The sequence below is a fragment of the Triticum urartu genome, chromosome 3A (assembly GCF_056163025.1).
Source record: "Triticum urartu cultivar PI428250 chromosome 3A, HENAU_Tu73, whole genome shotgun sequence".
Taxonomy (NCBI): domain Eukaryota; kingdom Viridiplantae; phylum Streptophyta; class Magnoliopsida; order Poales; family Poaceae; genus Triticum; species Triticum urartu.
In genome coordinates, this window is record NC_141875.1 from 646828167 (window position 1) to 646847978 (window position 19812).

The window sequence follows — 19812 nt, forward strand, 5'->3', positions numbered from 1 at the left end:
AAGGAAAGAAACTCTTTGCTCTGATATAAGTAGTAGAGATAGGATACATTTGTTTGCCAAAGCTGGTCAAGTGGACGAGTGATCATCAACGCTCACGCCGATAGGATTAAGTGGGGTGCACCTAAGAAAGAAATTGTCTCTTTGTCAAAAAAAGAAAGAAACAAATTGTTCACACTTTTATAAGTAGTAGATGGAATACATTTGTTTGCCAAAGCTGGTCAAGTGGACAAGTCTCTCACGTTGATAGGGTTAAGTAGGTTGCACCTAAGACAAAAAAATGTTTCTTTGTCGAAAAAAGAAAGAAATTGTTTGCACTTTTATAAGTACTCTCTCCGTTCCGAATTACTTGTCGCAGGTATGAATGTATCTAGATGTATTTTAGTTCTAGATATATCCATTTTTTCGACGAGTAATTTGGAACGAAGGGGTAGTAGAGATAGAGTACATTTGTTGCCAAAGCTGGTCAAGTGGACAAGTGGTCATCAACGCTCATGTTGATAGGGTTAAATGGGGTGCACCTAAAAAAGAAATTGTTTCTTTGTCCAAAAAAAAGAAAGTGTTTGCTCTTTTATAAGTAGTAGGGAATAGAATATATTCGCTTGCTAAAGATGGTCAAGTGGACAAGTGGTGATCAACACGCATGTTGATAGTGTTAAGTGGGGTGCACCTAAAAAGGAAATTGCTTCTTTGCCCCCAAAAAGAATAAATATTAGAGATGGGATACATTTGGTTGCCGATCAAGTGGACAAGTGGTCATCAACGCTCACGTGATCGGGTTATGTGGGTTGGACCTAAGAAAGAAATTGTTTCTTTGTCGATAAAAAAGAAAGAAATTGTTTGCTCTTTTACAGATAGTGCGGAATAGAATATATTCGTTTGCCAAAGCTGATCAAATGGATGCCATCAACGCTCACGTGATCGGGTTAAGTGGGGTGGATCTAAGAAAGAAATTGTTTCTTTGTCGATGAAAAGGAAAGAAATTGTTTGCTCTTTTACAGGTAGTAGGGAATAGAATATATTCGTTTGCCAAAGTTGGTCAAATGGACGCCATCAACGCTCACATGATCGGGTTAAGTTGGGTGGACATAAGAAAGAAATTGTTTCTTTGTCAATAAGAACGAAAGAAATTGTTTGCTCTTTTATAGGTAGTAGGGAATAGAATATATTCGTTTGCTAAAGCTGGTCAAATGGACGCCATCAACGCTCACGTGACCGGATTAAGTGGGGTGGACCTAAAAAAGAAATTATTTCTTTGTCAATAAAAAAGAAAAAAATTGTTTGCTTTTTTACAGGTTGTAGGGAATAGAATATATTCGTTTGCCAAAAGTGGTCAAATGGACAAATGGTCATCAACTCTCGCATGGATCGGACCCTTCACCCAGAAAAGAAAAAAGGCTGTTCTTGACGAGTCTAGCAAGGGTACACAGATTATCGAAGGTATCGATCGAGGCCACCTCGCGCACGGCGTTTAGACCAGCCACGAGCGTGCCCACATGGCACCAAACATCTCCCTCAACTTTCTTTTTTTAAAGACAAAGGCACCTGAAGGCGCCATTTATTCATATTCAAACACACCTTACATCCAGGATCGTGAAGTCCCTGTCCAGCTTAATTGAGGGAGCAACTCGGCGCATGCATTGTGCACTGTTAATTAATTAATGGTGACCAATTCTCCTAAGACTTTTTGTTTCATATAGTAAGTACTACCTTCATTTTTAAATATAAGTTGTCGGGGGCAGTTTAGATATAGTAGAACACACAACATGGACCGGCAGATGCAAGGACGAAACTCGAAAGCTCTGTGTCAAGAAAAGAAAAGTCTCTTTGTCGGTAATGGTAGCTAGCAAACGCTCGCTGTAGGGGTGGCAAGCGAATCATATATGATGACTGTTGAGTGAAAAAGCGAGATCAAATGACAACAAGTAGGTTTTAAACGAAATTGCCTTCTCAGAAGGACATGTCGCCTGAAGAAACTGTCATGCAACCGTTCGCGTGTGCCGCCTCCCCTGACGAACGTTCGCTAGGTATAAGGTCCCTCTTTATGACTACACGAACCCATAAGAAAAAAAGCAATGCTACACCTGCGAAAAGGTTTTTACGTACCTTACATATAGGATGATTTGGCTGTCTTTGATTGGACATTAGTGGAGGCTGGGGCCCACCCTGAGAATCAAGAAGGGAGTGTTTAGTTAGGTGAAATGGAAGTTTACGTAAGTCACGTAATAGCCGTACGTAGGTCTAGCATTTTCGTAAGAAAAAAGCTCGACCCACCACCTTTGCGTTTCTCGACCCATCACCTTTGCCCTCACACACGCTTACTAGTATTATTATCGCTATCTAGAGCAATGCGACACGTACATAGGTGTCGAGATTAATTGACATAGTTCATCAAGATCAGATGCAACGACAATCGAAAGCTCTGTCTCTTTATTGCTACATGAACCATGCACGTAGAAAAAAGAAGCAAGTCGAGAACTCAAACACGGGCAGAGCCTGCTTGCCGACGACGACCGTACGCACGTACTTGACCGAGCCATCAGGCGGAGGCGGCGAAGCCCTCCTCCTCCTCCTCACCGGCAGCGTCGGCGCGCTGGGCGTTGGTCCTGAAGCAGCTGAAGCGCCGGATCTCGCCCACGTTGCCCGCCGGCTTGGGCGCCCTGGCGAGCTTCTCCATGGACCTGGCGAACTGCCGGAAGAAGGCGTCCTTGCTCTGGGCGAACCGCTTCACGATGGCCGCCGTGGTCTTATTCTTGACGAGCGCCATGTCGGAGGTGAGCACGCCCTGGTTGGACCGCAGCGCCTTGTAGTACCCGTTGTCGAAGAGGTCGGGGGTGACCACGTCCAGGTTCTGCAGCCGGTCCGGGTGCTTGCTGCAGTTGGCCGCCAGCTTCCGCGAGAAGGTGTCGTCCGCGCGCCGGGACCGGTCGGCGAAGCTGCCGCAGTGCGACCGCCCGATGGTGTGCGCGCCGGAGAGCGCCACGAGGTCGGCCACGTCGCCGAGGCCCCGGGTGCGGAAGGACTCCACCAGCTTGGCCACGCTGGCCGTCGTGGGCGACGGGAGGTTGGACACCTTGTCCTGTGACGCCGGGGCGAGGCTGTCGAGGTTGCCCTGCGGCACGGAGAACCAGGGCCCGCCGGACACGACGATGCTGTGGCGGGTGGCGAGCAGGGTGATGTCGGCGCATGACACAACGGAGCCGCAGGCGGCGTGCACCCTGGCGCGGATGGACTCGATGAGCTGCATGGCGCGCGGCCGGATGGTGAGGTTGGGGAGCAGCGCCGTCTCGCGGGCGGAGGTGGTGTTGAGGAGGATGGAGGCGTCGCAGCCCTGCGGGAAGCAGTCGTGGAAGTAGAGCCGGAGCAGGCCCGCCGCCAGCGTCACCTCCCGCTGCAGCGCCGCCTCCACGGACGACCGCACGATGCCGTCCAGCTGCGGGCACGACGCGGCGTGGAAGCCCGGAGAGACGCCGACGTCGCCGGTGAAGACGGGTAGGGACATGGCCGGGGAGACCAGCGCGGCGACGGTGGCCAGGACGGCCAGTACTGCTACTGAGCTGCTGGTCGCCATGGCTTCTTTGGTGCGGAGCCTGAGCTGAAGCTAGCTTGACTGGGCTTCTGGCGTCCTCACGGCAACCAGTGGGTGTCATTTATAACGGGAACAGCGGCAACAATCCGGGCTTAAGATCACGCGCCAACTACTCCGTCTGTTAGCTGTAAAAATCTTGAAGTTTTATGTATCAGCATGTACTGAGGAGTGCCGAGGTGGCACCTGTGTGTGAGCCGAGTAACTCAGGTCAACTGGTTAGAGCATCTCCACTCCCCAAGGACCTCTCAAGCCCTTTTTTTTATCGCCGGTTCGAAAAAATCGGTCCAGTCACGTCTACAGAAGCCTAATTTTTGCTGTTAGGGACCGAAATTAGCGCCGGCGGATTCAGACAGAACCCGGCGCGCTCGGGACGCCGGGGGAAACATTTTTGGCGCGAAAGCCTGGTGGACCCGCCGAGTCAGCGACTGGGCGATGCCGAGGATCTTCGTCGTCCTCATCGCCTCGGTTTCCCACAGGAATCAATGCGAAGGCTGCCACCGGTCAGCCTTCCATTGATTCACGGGCGGCGCAGTGAAGACGCGCCACCGCCGCGCGTCCCGCCCCCTCCCGCCACGCGTCCACACTGATGCCGCCCGCTCGCCGCTCACTCGCTGCTATAAAAGCCAGCCCTCCCTCGCCGCTGGCCGCACACTTGCTCGCCACAACCTCTCTCTCTTGCCGCTGACGACCCTCTCTTCTTCGCCGTCGACGCCCTCTCTCCCCCTGTCTTAAGCCGTGATCATGGCCGAGCGCTTCCTCAGCGACGGAGCGGCGGCCAACGGCTTCGGCCGCCGCCACCTGCATGAGGCGGAGGGTCGCCTCCTATACGAGGCGGACTACCCGGCGGCACCCGACATGCGGGTGCCACTCGTGGAGGCTCAGCGCCTTCTATGTCTGAGTGGTGGTACATCAGTCGAGTGACGTGTGGTTGTTCGAGTGCCGCGAGCAGTCCGAGTGAACGTCCTGATGTATGCATCCGAATGTTGGCATGGTCCAGGTACTTGCCTATGATGGTGATGGGCCCCATGTGGGTCCCAAATGACGGGTCCTTGACCCTACCTGTAAAAGGTGACCACATCAATCGCGACAGCAAGAGAAGTCGATCCCGGATGTCGTCGGCGGCGGCGACGATCTCGTGGGTGGAGGTGGTGATCCCTTACGTCCGCAGCGTCGATCCCAGATGTCGTCGACGACCTCTCCTTTGGGAGTTCGAGAGCATCGATCCCAGACGTACGTCGGCGGCAGCGAGGGACACCGATCCGGGAGGTCGGTGGCGGCGATCCTGTTCGTCGGCAGCAGGGAGTTCGCACGAGATCGCAGCAGCGAGAGAAGTCGATCCTAGACGTCAGCGTCGGCGGCAATCTCATGCGGCTGCGTCAGGAAGATCGTACGTCGGCGGCGACGTCTACACTGAGAGTTTGAGGGGATTGAGAGGAGCAAAGTTTCGTGCGAGGGTGGGGTTTCTTTTTTGGTGGTGCGTAGGGGGCGTGGAGATGAAAAAAAACCTGACGAAAGTGGGAGAAAAAAACCCATGAAAGCTAGCCTACCAAATGAGACATTAGGAGTAGAGATAATTTGACGGTTTACACTTTTAACCCTCGGGGCATGTAATAAAGTAGCTCATGCTACAACTTCTCGTGGAGCTAGCTCTTTGGTACTACCTCCATCTTGATGAATAAGTCATTCGCGTAGTCTTAGGTCGACGATTTAACTATCTAAATATGTATTATGTGATAAAAAATATTTAGAAACTACAATTGTGTAGAAATTTAGTGATATATTTGTCATGACATATAATACATATTTAATTCCTCAAATCGATGACCTAAAACTACACAAATGACTTATCCTAAAGTCTAAAAAGTGGCCGGCCACTAACTGACCGAAACGGCCGGCCGGCCCGTGGCCGTTCAATCGCGCGAGCGATCGCTTCCAGATCCGCCAGGTGCCACCTAGTCTGGATTCGTCGTGCACCGCGGTCGTGGGCGGTTTTGTCCGCATCCGGACGTGGGAGGCCCACCTGTAAGTGGTAGAGGAGAGAGTAGTGGGGGTCGTGAGTGGCGGTTTTCAAAATCTGCGCCTGAAATCCCTCGCCGCAGCGTGCTCTCTCTCCCGTCCTTCCTTCATCGTCTTCCTCCTCGCCATCCTATCCACCGAACGGGGCGTGGCGGGCGGAGTGCTCAGATTTGACGGCGGCTTGCGGGTGGTTCTCCTCGCCGGGGAATCGCTGGTGCTCCTCGCCGCCGGAGGTATGCTCTCCCTCCACTTCTACGTGCTTCTCCTCCCTTTCTCTATCTCGCGGAGCGCGGATGGTGCCGAAATGCGAGGGGAATGCTATCTAGGGTTCGGGAACGGCGCGAACTACCCCCGCTTATCTTCGATTTCTTCGATTTTGGTCACGTTGAGTTCCGTTCTCCCATCTCGCAGCACGCGCCCAACGGTGGTCGGGATCTACAAGGTGGCCTGAAATCCCTCGCACAACGAGTTCTCTCCCCATTCCGTCTTCGTCTTCCTCCTCGCCATCCTCTCCACCGAACGGGGCGTCGCGGCGGAGTGCTCAGTTTGGCGACGGCTTGCGGGTGGTTCTCCTCGCAGGGGAATCGTTGGAGGCGTAGTTCACAGCACGGGGGTGGCTGGACAGGGTCAACGTGTAGTCCCCGTTTGCGCGATTTTAGGGCGATTTGGCTGTTTACTTCATGTTCTGTTCAATTTTGCAGAGATTTGAGATCTGTTCATGATTCTTAGTTATTCTGTAAGTTGTATTAGATGTGCACAATGTTGTGTGCAATGCATTGGCTGATTTCGTAGTTGGTGTTCAGAGGTTTAAGTGGTTAGTTGCACAAAATTCTCCTCAGTTGGCTATGTCCATATAGTACTTGGCTGTTCATATGCTCTGCAGTTGCAGCAGTTGTTTTGGTCAGTTGGCTCACTGTTTTTGTGTGCAATGCATTGGCTGATTTCGTAGTTGGTGTTCAGAGATTTAAGTGGTTAGTTGCAAAAAATTCTCCTCAGTTGGCTGCGTCCATATAGTACTTGGTTGTCCATATGCTCTGCAGTTGCAGCAGTTGTTTTGGTCAGTTGGCTCACTGTTTTTGTACTAGGTGGTTTTCTATACTGTGTTCAGTTGCACAAGTTGCCTGCTCGGTTGGCTGCATCACTTTTACTAAGTTGGCTATTCATATGTTATACACTTGTGCCAGTTGCTCTACTTAGTTGGTTTTACTTAGTTGCATATGTTATACACTTTTACTAGTTGGCTGTTCCCCCCTCTGCTGTGTGCAACTAGGGACTATTGTTTGTACAATTTTAGCACCAATGCTTGCCAATTTTCCAATATAATCTACCCAATCCACCAGCGTTGTGGTGGCTGTGGTGGTTTATGTGTTATTCTCCTGCTTTGTGCAACTAGGACCCCTTGATTTGTGCAAATTAGTACCAATGCTTGCCAATTTTCCATTTTAATTTTTCTCAATGTGCAAGTCTTTTGTTGTGGATGTGGTTGTTTTCATGTGTCTCCCTTCATGTTCAACTAGGGACGCTTTTTTCAGAATAAGTTATCTCACTGAGCTTGTTGCCTTTACTTAACTTTTTTCTGTCTAGGTATTACTTGTCACAGTTGGCAAGTAATAATTAGGCAGAAAAAAGTTAGTTGGCTTATTTGATGTCCAGTTTGCACAAGGTTTACTGCCCAGTTGGCTGCATGATTGTAGTAGTTGGTTGTCCACATCTTCTAACTATGTTTTTTTGTTGTATTTCCTGCTGCAGGGCAAAAATGGTTATAATAGGAGGAGATGCGGGTGGCAATGAAGGAGATGTATTTTTATCCATTTTTTTCTTTTGTTTTTGAGTTGTTTTTCAACTTATGCATGTATGCTAATGTCTTTTTTTCATGTTTTCTTTTGGTTGCTTAATCAGCGTTCTGGAAGTCAGCCTCTTCGCCGGAACTCGAAGCGTCCTGCTAATCGCCAGCCACGACCTGCGCAGAGTGTTGAGCAGGGAGAGGATGTTGAGGTAAGTGGCATGTTGATGACACAAGTCCATTTTTTTGGTTTTGTTTGGGTCATATAACATTTTTTTTATTTTTTCCCATGCTCATGTTTTTTTTCATAGGATGCTGATCAGTTCCGTGTTGTAAAGCGGACTAGACGTGCAGCACTTGGCAAGGGAGCTGAGTCATCTTCTAGGGTAAGTAAAATCTCAAATATAAGTGTTTTTCTCGCCTTTTTTAGATAGTGATGAAATTATGCAGCAGTTCGGGACACTACTTTTGTTTTTAGTCTGTCAATAACAACCTTTTGTAGTTGACATCTCTAGTCATTTTGATTTAAATACAGTTGACATTAGTTGGCATTAGTTGGCATCTTGTAGTTCACTAGTTTGCATCTTTTCATAGTTGACATCAGTGGTCATTTTTTTGTGCAGGCAGCAGTTGCTGGAGAAGCTATCGCATCTTCCGCAGCAGATGCTGAGGTATGTGGGTTTTTTGTGTGTTTTTATGAGCTATTTGAATAGTTCTTTGCAAACCTTTTTTTAGTTACTATTTTTCTTGTGTTGCAATATCATTTCTTGTTGTTGCACATACACTAGAACTTTTTGTAGCTGCCAGGTCTCGTTCTTTTTTATTTACTGTTTTATTGTTGCACATTCAGTTGCACACTGGCAGTCTTTGCAGTTGGCATGATCCATTTTATGAATATATAGCTCATTCTAATACTGATCCAAATGATGATTGCTAGTTTTTTTCATTCTTGTTTTTTCTCTTGTGTTTAATGTTTGTGTAATGCTTTCATTTTCTAATCAACAGGGCAGCGGTGAAGGAGTTGAGGTGGCTCCAGGGGAAGATGTGGAGCGACCATCACAAGCAGGCCGGATAAGGGCATCACCAGCGCGCTTTGCAAATTTCAACGCCTCTCTAACTCCACTACAGAAATCAGAGCTAGTTTCGAGGTCGGTCGGGGGGCTATTGAACTTATCAGACACACTTCCAGCGGACCTCACTAAGTTCCTGGTGCAGTCCTACCAACCACAGACCTCTGAAATGGTTTTCCCAGGAAGGGGAAGGATCCGTGTCGATGCTGACAGTGTTCAGAGGGTATTTGATCTCCCGAACAAGGGTCCAAAAGTCAGATATTTAGTTGACAAGGATGCCACTAGGAGATTCAAACAGGCTTTCAACATAACTGGAAATTCTCATCCCCAGATCACTACATGGCTCAAGATGATTGAGCATATGGCTGGAAGAACGGATGACACATTCTTTATGGCCTGGCTTGCGGTTGCCTTCAGCACTTTTCTAGCACCAACCACGGCCTTGAAGCTCAGCCCAAAGTGTTATGGACTTGTGCTAGATCATCAAATGCTAAAGAATACAAACATCTGCCTCTTTGTAGCAGAACACATTAACGAAGCTTTCCAGAACATGGACCAGGAGAAGCAAACTGTTTGCTGCTGCTTGTATCACTTGATGGTTAGTGAAAACGACCACTTTTTTCCATCTGTTCCTGTTCTTTCTGTGCAGTTATAGTTTGCTGAAATTCTCATAACAATAACTGAACTTGGCTTTTTCTTTTGTTTGGGTCTGGTGCAGATACTATACCTTGATGCGCTCGTACATGACATCCCAGTAAGCAACTGCGCGATACGATCGAATGCATGGGATAGTACTCTAATTGCCAAGGTGATCAAGAAGGATACTATCTCTCCTGGTGTGTTCGGCAAATTACAAGTGAGTTCTTTTTTTTTCCAACAGTGTCTTCCTTCTATGTTCTTTTGATGTCTGGTCACTCTTTTTGGAAATTGCACAGGAAACTGTCATCAGTTGGCACAACAATGCATGTAGTTGCACAGATTATAGCTTTAAGTTTGGCAATCTGCACACATGTTCATTTTAAATTGGCACACCATCTTTTTTAAGTTGCACAGTTTTACTAATCTTGTTGCACAGATGTGTTGCATCAGTTGGTAGGAACTTTTTTTTAGGTGCCGTGTGTGTTGCACAGTTTTTGTGTCTTTGTTCAGTTGCATATATGTATAGTTGAATTTGTCTACCCCAGTATCTTGTTGTAGTTGCACAGGTTGTAATGTGTGGTTTCATTCAACACACAAATCTATTTTGATAACCTTGTTATTTTCTGTTTCTTTTTTTTCACACCAGCTTAAAGAGGATTATAGAGGCACGGAGCAGACACCACTGTTTGGTGGAATTTTGCAAGCTGAAGCATTTGTGGCATCCAAGTTACCAATAACATACAATCCGCAGGTTAGTGTTTTGCATACAGAAACTTGTATCACTTACCAATATTTTTTCTATTGGCTGGGATGTATGTTCAGTTGGACATGTATAACTTTTGTAGTTGCGAAAATTCAGAATTTAGTTGGCTGTAATGTATGTTCAGTTGCACATATAAGCTTTTGTAGTTGCACATGTTCTTTTGGATAGTCAAAGTGTTCATTTACAACCATTGTCATCAAGTTTTGGCAGAAATGCATGGTTTTTACTTTGTGCCACAGTGCATGTGTAGTTGGCTAGAATCATGTTTTTAGTTGGCCAGAAAGTGTGTATTAGTCGTTTTTGCTTATCACATCATGGCCAGTTGCAGACATTTTTACTTTTTATTATTTTTTCTAACTGAATCAGTACTGAATCTTTTTTGTGTTGATGCAGAAAAAGGCAAAAATTGCGAAAGTGGTCAATGAGCTATGCAAGGCTGTAACTGAACAAGTTGGCACCTTCATTGAAGAAGTTGCCAAGATTGATGACGAGGAACCAGATATTGATCCTTACGTACAGCAGCCATCAATGCAAACTGGGGCATCACACCGTGCTCCAAAAAGAAAGAGACGGCGGTCAACTATACAAGAAGAAGAAGAAGAATTTGTTGAGGATGATTCAGAAGAAGATGAGGAAATGGAAGCAGCGATAGATGCTGACGACGATGAGGAGATAGATGCGGATGAATCAGAGGAGGAGGACAAGGATGAGGATGACAATGAAGAAGATGCAGAGGAGGAGGAGGAGGAGGAGGAAGAGGAGGAGGAGGAGGAGGACAAACAAGAAGAGGACAAAGGAGAGGAGGAGGACAAGGAAGAAGATAGTGATGCAGAGGAGGAGGAAGAAGAAGGTGAGGCCAGAGAGGGGGACGGGGACAAAGGGGCAGCAGTTGATGGCAGTGAGAGGGGAGAAGACAAAGGCGCAGCAGCTGATGGCAGTGAGAGGGAAGAAGACGAGGATGAAGAAGACGAGGATGATTATGGTGATGATAAAGGGGGATCCAATGGAGGCAGCGACAGCAGCGATGACGATGATGATGACAACGCCCCTGGTTCTGGTGGTACAGGTGGCAACACATCCAGGAGGACTAGCACTCACGCCACCCCTGCGAGCAGCAGCAATTCATTGAGTAGCAGGAGCACACTACAGATGTTGATTGACAAGACTTGCTGGAAAGACAAGGATTTGCCAAAGTCAAAGAAAAATGACGAAGCAGAGTCTCAGGGAAGCATTGATATGTTCAAGCTCTGCAACTTGAAGCCAGCTTTGCCAACCACCTTTCCCGTGCCAGATTTCAGCGACAAAGATATGTGTGAGAAGATCAACTTTGCCATTGACAAGAGCCTATTCTTATCAACTGATGCTGAAAAGAATCAAATTGACATGGAGGAAGCAGGAAAGGGTCTTGACTGGGTTCATTCAAAGGAAAAATACAAGGAATATTTAAAGCAGCTCCCAGACCTAAGCTCCAGCAAGAGCAAGGCAGCATCCACGGCAAACCCTCACGTGGTCCAGAAGTGTAAAGCAGTTTCAATGAAGAAGAATCTGCAGTTGCCTCAAACCAAGGAGAAGATGGTGAGTGCAGATGCTGAAGTAAATATGGTCAAGGAAGCTGTGCTTCAAACTGATATGCCAACAGTAGTGAGCAGAGAGCCAACCAATGTCAGAGAAGTTCAACAGATCAAGGGGAAGACTCCCCTTTCAACAGTCCCACCAAAACCACCTAAGCAGAAGATTGTCAAGTTTGCCAGGGGCGCAAAGGGGGAACAGGCCACAAAAGATTTAGGGTTCAAAGACGAGAGAGAGCTGCGAGCCGCAGCCATTGATGCAGGGTGCCAAGTTCTGCCAGGTTGCTGCCAACCCAGACTGGAAAGATGCCAACTACAGATACCAGTGTGCCAACTGATGTGTCAGTTAGCAGTATGGTCACAGTCAAAACCACCACAGCTGGTCAGGAAGGCACCACTGCAACTGCAAGTCCCAAGGTGCCTACTGATAGAGATGCTTCAATGCCAAACACAAAAGGTGGTGATCCAACTATCAAAGTGCAGTCCCCAAGAGCTGTCTTTCAGCAACCATTAACACAAGAGGAGGTGTTCGACATTATAAGTAGGTGCAAGCCTCCAAGGCCGCCAACTACAACACTATTGCGAACCAAGTCAGTGAATGATGCACCCGTGTTTGTGCCGCAAGGAGATGCCCTGGTCCTTGAACCCTTACGAAGATCAAACTCTTATCATGGTGACGGGTTCTGCGATGCACCATCTTTTGACCTCGGCATAGATGGTGATGCTCCAGCACCTGCTCCAGCAGTAGATACAGCGGAAGCCGGTGTGATTAGTATCGATGAGTGTGAGTTCAACCCAGCAGCTGTGAATGAAGGATGTGATGCTGCTGATGCTGGCAAGGCAATAGCTCAAGAACTAGATGTTGGTTCACCAGAGAATTGCCACACCCCGATATGCGCAGAACCAGAACTTGGCACGAGCATTCTTCGGGGCCACCTCTTGTACAAAGACAGAGGAGGGTAAGAAGGCCCGCAGCATCTCAAAGGTCTCCATTCATCGACTACAACAAGAACAAGACTTTCAGCACCAATGAGGTAGTGAACAAGCTTTACGCTGCCCTCTTGTATTGGGTCAGGCATCACAAAGGAGCAAATGATGGAGCTACCAGGTAAACTAACTCCCCACAGCCTACATACATATCTTTTTCAGTTGCATAGCACCAGCCACTTAGTTGCACAGAAAGCATAGTATGTTGCACAGAACAGGGCTTTTAGTTGCACACTGTTCTTTTTTCATTTTCATGCACATTTTTTTTCCTGCTGTGACCCTTCGAGCTAACTTGTCTTTTTATTGCTTTCAAAAAAAATCAGCCCTGAGATAATCAGGTATGGTGCTTTCTACATTTCTTTAAAGGAGTTAGTTGATTCGATGAAGCCGGTTCAATGGTTGTCAAAAATTGTTATTGAGACTGGAATCTTACACATCATGGATAACTTACCAGAAGGGTCAAAGAAGGTTGTTATGCCACTAAGGTTTTCTGTAAGTTTTTCCAAAACCTTCTTTTTACCCTCATCTTTGTTCTGTAGCACTTTTTCGTTGACCATTTGAGGGAGGCCTTTCACCTACTAATGAGTTTTGAGCCATGTTTTATAATCTCTGCAGATAAAATTACAGCAAGGGATCCACAATGTGAATGAGATGAACAAGAAGTTTGATTACAAGAACCGTCTCGACAAGAAAGACTTGGTGAGTGTTGTGCCCACATCATCAATCTTTTTTAGTTGGCACCCACAGCATGTCCAGTTGCACATGACACATCTGTTAGTTGGCAGATACTTGTTGCAACCCGTTTTTAACTTGACCAAGTCTTTTACTGTTTTTCTTAGCTACATATTGTATGTGTCTGAAATCGTTCACGCTTGCAGGTCATGCTGCCAGTGCTCGAGTGTGCAGATGTAACCGATAAGGACGGAGGGAGGCATTATTGGGTCTTCAGTGTCAACTTGAGGGACGGACGCTTCGAAGTTCTTGATTCAAGCAGGACGCTGGACAACATTGAGCTGATGAACAACGCCTCTACCATTGCGGGGGCAGTACGCCAGCTATGGAGGAAGCATTACCCAAAGTTCAGCATCGAGCACTTCCAGGTTATTGACATTGACGTACCGAAGCAGCTTGGCAAGTAAGACAATAAGCATTTCATTCCTTCTCAATCAAATACAATCGTTTTGTAGTTTTTAAATTTTTCTACACGTGCAATCTTTAGTATTTTTAAGACACAGTACTAGTCTTCAATCTGTTTTATCATTTTTATGAGTTTCTAATGGATTATCTAGCTAGTTGCAGAGTGACGCATAAGTAGTTGCACAGTGGCACATAATGAGTTGCAGTGGAACACAAGCAGTTGCACAGTAGGACATAAGTAGTTGCACAGAGTGCATTACCTTTATTTGGTTTTAATTTTATGTTACAATTTTTTTTGCCCATTTTTTGCCCATTTTTTGCAGTAATGAGTGTGGGTTGTTCGCACTGCTTAACGCCACCGAGTGGAATGGTAGCCAACTGCCCAACTACGACCCCAAGGAAGTACTCAACATCAGGAAGAAGCTGACGTATGATTGGGTCACCAGCGTGCACAACACCGCCCCATGGAGGAAGTTGCTGAGATACGACAAGGAGTAGGTCAGTACTATTTTTTTTCTGCTCCATGGAGGAAGTTTCTGGTTTGTACAATTTTATTAAGTAGATTTTGTAGTTGCACACTGCTAGTAATTGCGTTTGCAACTCAATATCATCACTTTTGTTGATACATTAGGAGCACTGGATATACAATTGTTCAACAACTAAATATTTAACCAGCTGCCAACAAAGGCACAAATAGCAACTTTTTTTTACATAGTGCATGAACTAATTCAAGCAGCATAAATTAGATAAAGAGGAATCATAGATGCTGAATGTGTCCACTTGGTCCCAACATTGCTAAAAAAGACATCATTATTTTCCTTTTTTGTTCCAAAGTTACAAATGAGGAAACAGAATCACAGGAGCCTCTGTGGACACACACCAGCAGTGTGCTCTGTAGATTGGCACTGGCTGCATTTGTTTTTCTTCTTTGGGTGTAGCTCTAGCGCCGATTTGTACCGCCGACTCCTTGCCCTACCCTTTGTAGTAGACCTTGGAGGATCCCTGGGCACAAAATCATCAGAAGCTTGTGCAAGGGATGCAGCCTCCAACGGGGCAGTAGGACCGTCACGATCACCTGTGTAATAATCATATAAAAAGTTTAGTATTTTTGTTATTGTGCAACCAGCACTGATGTTCTGTGCAACCACACAGTACATTTTGTGCAACTAACTGGTTGCTGTGTGCAAGTTAAGTTGAAAAAAACACCTGCAGTAGCACGGCTTGTCATGGTACTTGGATTGTAGTCGCCTATGGGCAGAACATGAAAAACAAGTTAGATTTTTAGCTTGATCCTCAAACTAACATAGCACATGCAACTAGGCAGCATGTTTCTGTTCAACTGGGCACTATGATATGTGCAACTAAAGTCACTCACCCTAGTTTTTGTTTTGGAGTCGGTGAAGGTACTAACCTGGGTTATGAGCCCCCTGAGTCCTGCCTGCAGGTCCATTGGGAGTAGCACAAAGGGCACTGCTAGTTGGGCCTGACGGGGGAGGAGGTCTTTGAGGGTTGGCATCACCTATAGGCAGAACAGGACAAACAAGTCAGTTGTGTTTATCTTTTTGATGCTCGAACTAACACAGCATGCGCAACTAGGTAGCCTGTTCGGTGCAACTGAGACACCATGATGTGTGCAATTGGAGTTACAAACCTAGTTTGATGGGGAGTTGGGGGAAGGTAATTACCTAGACGACGAGCCCCCTGAGTGCTGCCTGTAGGGCCATTGAGAGGAGCATGTGGGGGAAGAGGTGGCGGAGGATGCCGTGTACAGCCAGGAGGGGAGGAGGTCCTTGAGGGTTGACATCACATATATGCATAACTGGAAAAATAAGTTAGCTGTGTTATCTTGATGCTTGAACTAACACAGCGTGCGCAATTAGGCAGTATGTTCTGTCCAAGTGGCTACCATGGTGTGTGCAACTGGGCACAATGATGTGTGCAACTGAAGTTACACACCTAGTTAGATCAGGAGTTGGGGCAGGTAATTACCTGGATGATGAGCCCCCTGATTGCTGCCTGGAGGTGGAGGAGGTCCTCGAGGGTTGCCATCATCTGATGGCCCCGTTGCAGCAGTCGGTTTTTTCTTTTTCTTGGACTTGTTCAGGTGGCCGATCTCGGTACGTGCTGCACGCATATGCTTGTATACAATAGCTTGTGCTGGATCAGAACCACTCGCAAACTTTGCTAGTTTCCGAAAATCATATATCATGTTCCTCTCCCTTATCTGCTTCTTTGATTGAGGAGGCATTTCATCCGTTGCTCATAACCAGTCCCTGGCGCACTAGGTACAGCAGTAGGTGTCCACTGTCTTAGCAGGTACCTTTCCGGTATGACATCAACGCCAACATGGGTGACCACCTTGAGGATGTGGCAACAGAGGATGTCGTCCTTGTCCATTTTACAACACTCACACAAATAGGAACCCTCCTCCACCCTTGCCTGCACCAAGTAGTCTCGAGAACCATATTTCGCAACAAATTCCTGGTTCGGTCTGAGCTCAAACGCATCAGCACCAACTTGGAATGCATTATAACGTCCAATCAGCTCAAACTCTTCTCTAAACTTGCGGTAAAGGTCTCTAGTATAGGTTTTGTAAGCTTGCTTCTCTATTGGGAAGTTGGACCACAACTCAATCTCAAGGTGTTGTGTCCTGTAATCATTGCAGCCTTCCTTGGCAAGGATGTGGTTCTGTATTTTTTCATATTGCTTGACGAAGTTCAGCATTGAGTTGTGTGGGTTCACATATCTTTTGAGGACGGCATTGAACCCCTCACTACGCTGTGTAGACTGGAGGAAGGGAAAGAACCTGTGTTTGAAGTAGCACGACACCCAAGTTGACCTGTATTCGTACAACTTCTCAAATGCGTGTGTGCCATAGCCTCATACTTCATCGTTAACCCAGCCCAATTCTGCTCAAACTCGTCTATAGTGAAGCTGAAGTCAACACACTTGTTGAAATCATCAGAGAGTCCTGGATTCCGGCACAGCAACCAACCAACCTTTTCCTGAGCCTTTTTCATGATGTGCCATCGACAACAACGATGCACGGTGGTTGGAAAGATGCTCTGTATTGACTGCCTCATCGCACCATCCTGATCGGTGATGAAGTTGTCAGGAGGTTTGCCATCCATAGCCTCTAGGAATGCTCCAAAGACCCAATCAAAGCTCGATGCCAACTCCTGCCTCACAAACGCGCAACCCAGCATGAAAGATTGGCCATGTCGGTTTATTCCTATGAAGGGCGCGAACGGCATATTGTACAAGTTGGTCATGTAGGTGGTGTCAAACGATATGCAATCGTGGTACGCCTCCGCATAAGCTTTTCGAGCTAAGCCGTCCACCCAAAATATGTTGACAACTCTGTCCTCTTCATCATATTTCACCTTATAGAAGAAGTCTGGATCGGTTTTTTGTATATCCTTGAAGTGCGCAATTATCTCAATCAGATCACCCTCCTTTGTGTCATCTCTACGGAAACTTGTACAAAGATTTGTTATTGCCTTTGGTCCGAACGGCACCATCATCTCAGATCCATAGAACTCTGCCATTACATGCATCATTCGTCCTGCATAATACAAAAACAAACAGTATATCCTTTTTTTAGTTGCACAAATGCGCACATCCAGCTGCACAGTAATAGGACACGTGTTGGCACAGAAGATAATCACAGGAAATGGACACCTAGCTGCACCTTTTTAAAAACACTTTGCAGTTTTTGCATACAGGACATTGTGTATTTGCACAGTAAAGACAATCTAGTTGCACAAGAAGCACCCAAAGTGATATATAAAAAGCATGGGAAGTTGGACAGAAGTTGCATAGTTAAGCCATTTCAGTTGCACAGTAGTACCATAACAGTTGCACACTGGACTACCTAGAGGGAAACTTAATTCTTCAAGGGATATAGAAAAACACCACACCTGTAGTCAAGTTGCAGTTATACAAGATGCGCAGAAACTCCTTTTCATCAGGTGAGATGCCTTGGTGGGATCTCAAGTATTTGGACAATGAAGGTTTGTTCACGAGCGGATGATTGTGGTCACGAACAAAGTGCGTCACCTCCCATCGCCCATCCACCAGCTTCACCAAAATTTTCACCTTGCATTCAGTCTGCTTTATTGTCTCGCGTTTGCGCTTCTTCTTCTTCTTACTAGTACCAGCCTCCTCTTCAGCAAATATTGGAGGTTCTTCTTCCATCTCCTCATCACTGTTAACAGATGTTGGATCTGGAATAGGGTCCAGGTAAGGAGGAGCCTCAGCTCCTCCATCATCAGCTTTGGACTTCTTGAACTTGTTGCAGCAAAACTGTTGTTTTATCAATTCATTGGTGCGGTGTGTCCGTCTAGAGGTGTTCATCTTGATAGAGAAACCCATTCGTAGTGCGTAACTGTTGTAGTGATCCTTAGCAATTTGAAGGCTGTCAAACCTCATGCCAACATAGGGTTCCATAGGTTGAGAACCAGCCTCATCCTCTCCTTCTTCTACTTGCACAGCTCCGTCAACAGCCCGAGCTCCTAGCTCAGTCCTGGTTGGACCAGGAACATTTGCCTCGGTTCCTGTGTCATCAAGAGTATGGCTCTCTGACTGCAAAGACACCACTACAGAGGCACCACGGGCTGATGACTGGCCTGCCACATTGTCATGGCCCGTAGGATTACCATCACGACTTGCCTGCGTGTAGTAAACAGATCGACCATTTTCTGTCCAGTTTCCTTGTTGTATGCTGGGTTGCTGCTGATCCATATCATGAGGAAGCTCATTGAGATCTGGAGGCAACTCATTGAGATCAAGCATTTTTTCCATTTGTTTTTGGATGCTGCCACACACTCCCTACACATATAAAAAGAGAAGAAATTGATGTCATCAGTTGGTAAACACAGAAAAACTGTGTTTCAAACAACCTAAAAGCAACATGACCATAGCATAATCTTTTATTATAACAGTTATGATTTTTTTTGTTTGCACAGAGTTGTTATGTTAGTTGCACAATTTGCAGTAAATAACTGCCAAGAGCATGACTTCTTTTTGCTACAGAGTTTTTCTTACCTTTTCCCTTTTTGTTTTGTTGCAATGATCTGTAGGTTTCCGTTTCGCAAGGAGCTCTTTTCAGATTTTTCTGCACATAATTGGATGCTACATTTGAGAAGGAAAATCCAGATGAAAGAAGAAAGAAGAATTGGAGAACAGATTATAGTTAATATGGTTCTAGATCTGGTATATTTGAACATATTAATATGGTTTGCAATAGGTGTGGGACCAGAATATATGCGTGGGACAAGATTACGTGTGTGAATATGTTAATATGATTTGTGGCTTCATTAGCCATGGACAAAAGTTCCTATGTTTTTCCTGTTGCACTACAGATTTCTGGTTTTCGCTAGAATAGACGTCTCAATTTCCAGGAATTCCACTTGGCCAGCATACATATTCAGTTGGACATTCAATGCTTTTAGTTGGCTAGAATAGATGTCTCACCTGGCCAGGTTGCAATTTTTTCAGTTTGTGGCCAAACATGCATGTTCAGTTGGACAGTTAATGCATTCAGTTGGCTAGAATAGATGTCTTAGTTTCCTAGAATATATGTCTTAGTTAGTCATCAGTTTTTGGCCAACATGCATGTTTAGTTGGCCAGAAAACATGTTTTTTATTTCCACATATACTACATTTTTCCAAAGTGTTCACTCAGAAACATGTATTGCCAAATATATGTTTAGTTGGCAGGATACATGTTTAGTTGCCCAGGATACATGTTCAGTTGGCTGGGATGCATGTTCAGTTGCACATTTATGAATTTTTCGTTGCACATGTTCAACAAAGCATTGGGCAGTCATTTTTTTTGTTCATTTTGCAAACAATAACTAGAAGTTGGCTTTAATCATGTTTTAATTGGCCAGAGAACTCGTTTTTAGTTGGCTTGTTTTAACACATCCAGGTGGTAGTTTTTGGCATGTTTAACACATCCAGCATGTTTAACATCTGGTGTGATGTGCCAGATTCACCTCTTTTTTGAAGCAGATTCTCCATGGATCCATGGAGAAGGGGGAAGTGAAGTGGAGAGGGGGCTTACCTGCTCGATCTTACTGCCTGGTATGGCTCTGGCCACCCTGCCCTTTAGATCTTGAAGCAGCTCCTTCTACTTTGGGGCTCCCATGGCGGCTGTGTAGGAGGAGGAAGAAGGGCTGGGGGCGATTGCGTTTGGATCTGTTTCTGGCGTGCAGAAGAAGAAGAAGGCAGCGTCGGTGGGGCTGAGGCGTGGGGGCGAG

General features: G+C 46.2%; 1 protein-coding gene and 1 pseudogene across 1 annotated transcript; both read right to left on the bottom strand.

Moving 5' to 3' along the window:
• Nucleotides 1–2401: 2401 nt before the first annotated feature.
• On the bottom strand, nt 2402–3631 carry LOC125549013 (cationic peroxidase SPC4). Its single transcript, XM_048712517.2, has one exon. The coding sequence runs from the start codon at nt 3566–3568 to the stop codon at nt 2537–2539; it is 1032 nt and encodes a 343-aa protein (XP_048568474.1). The 5' UTR covers nt 3569–3631; the 3' UTR covers nt 2402–2536.
• A 10659-nt stretch (nt 3632–14290) lies between these two features.
• Nucleotides 14291–18352, bottom strand: LOC147981060 (uncharacterized; annotated as a pseudogene).
• Between the last annotated feature and the right edge of the window lie 1460 nt (nt 18353–19812).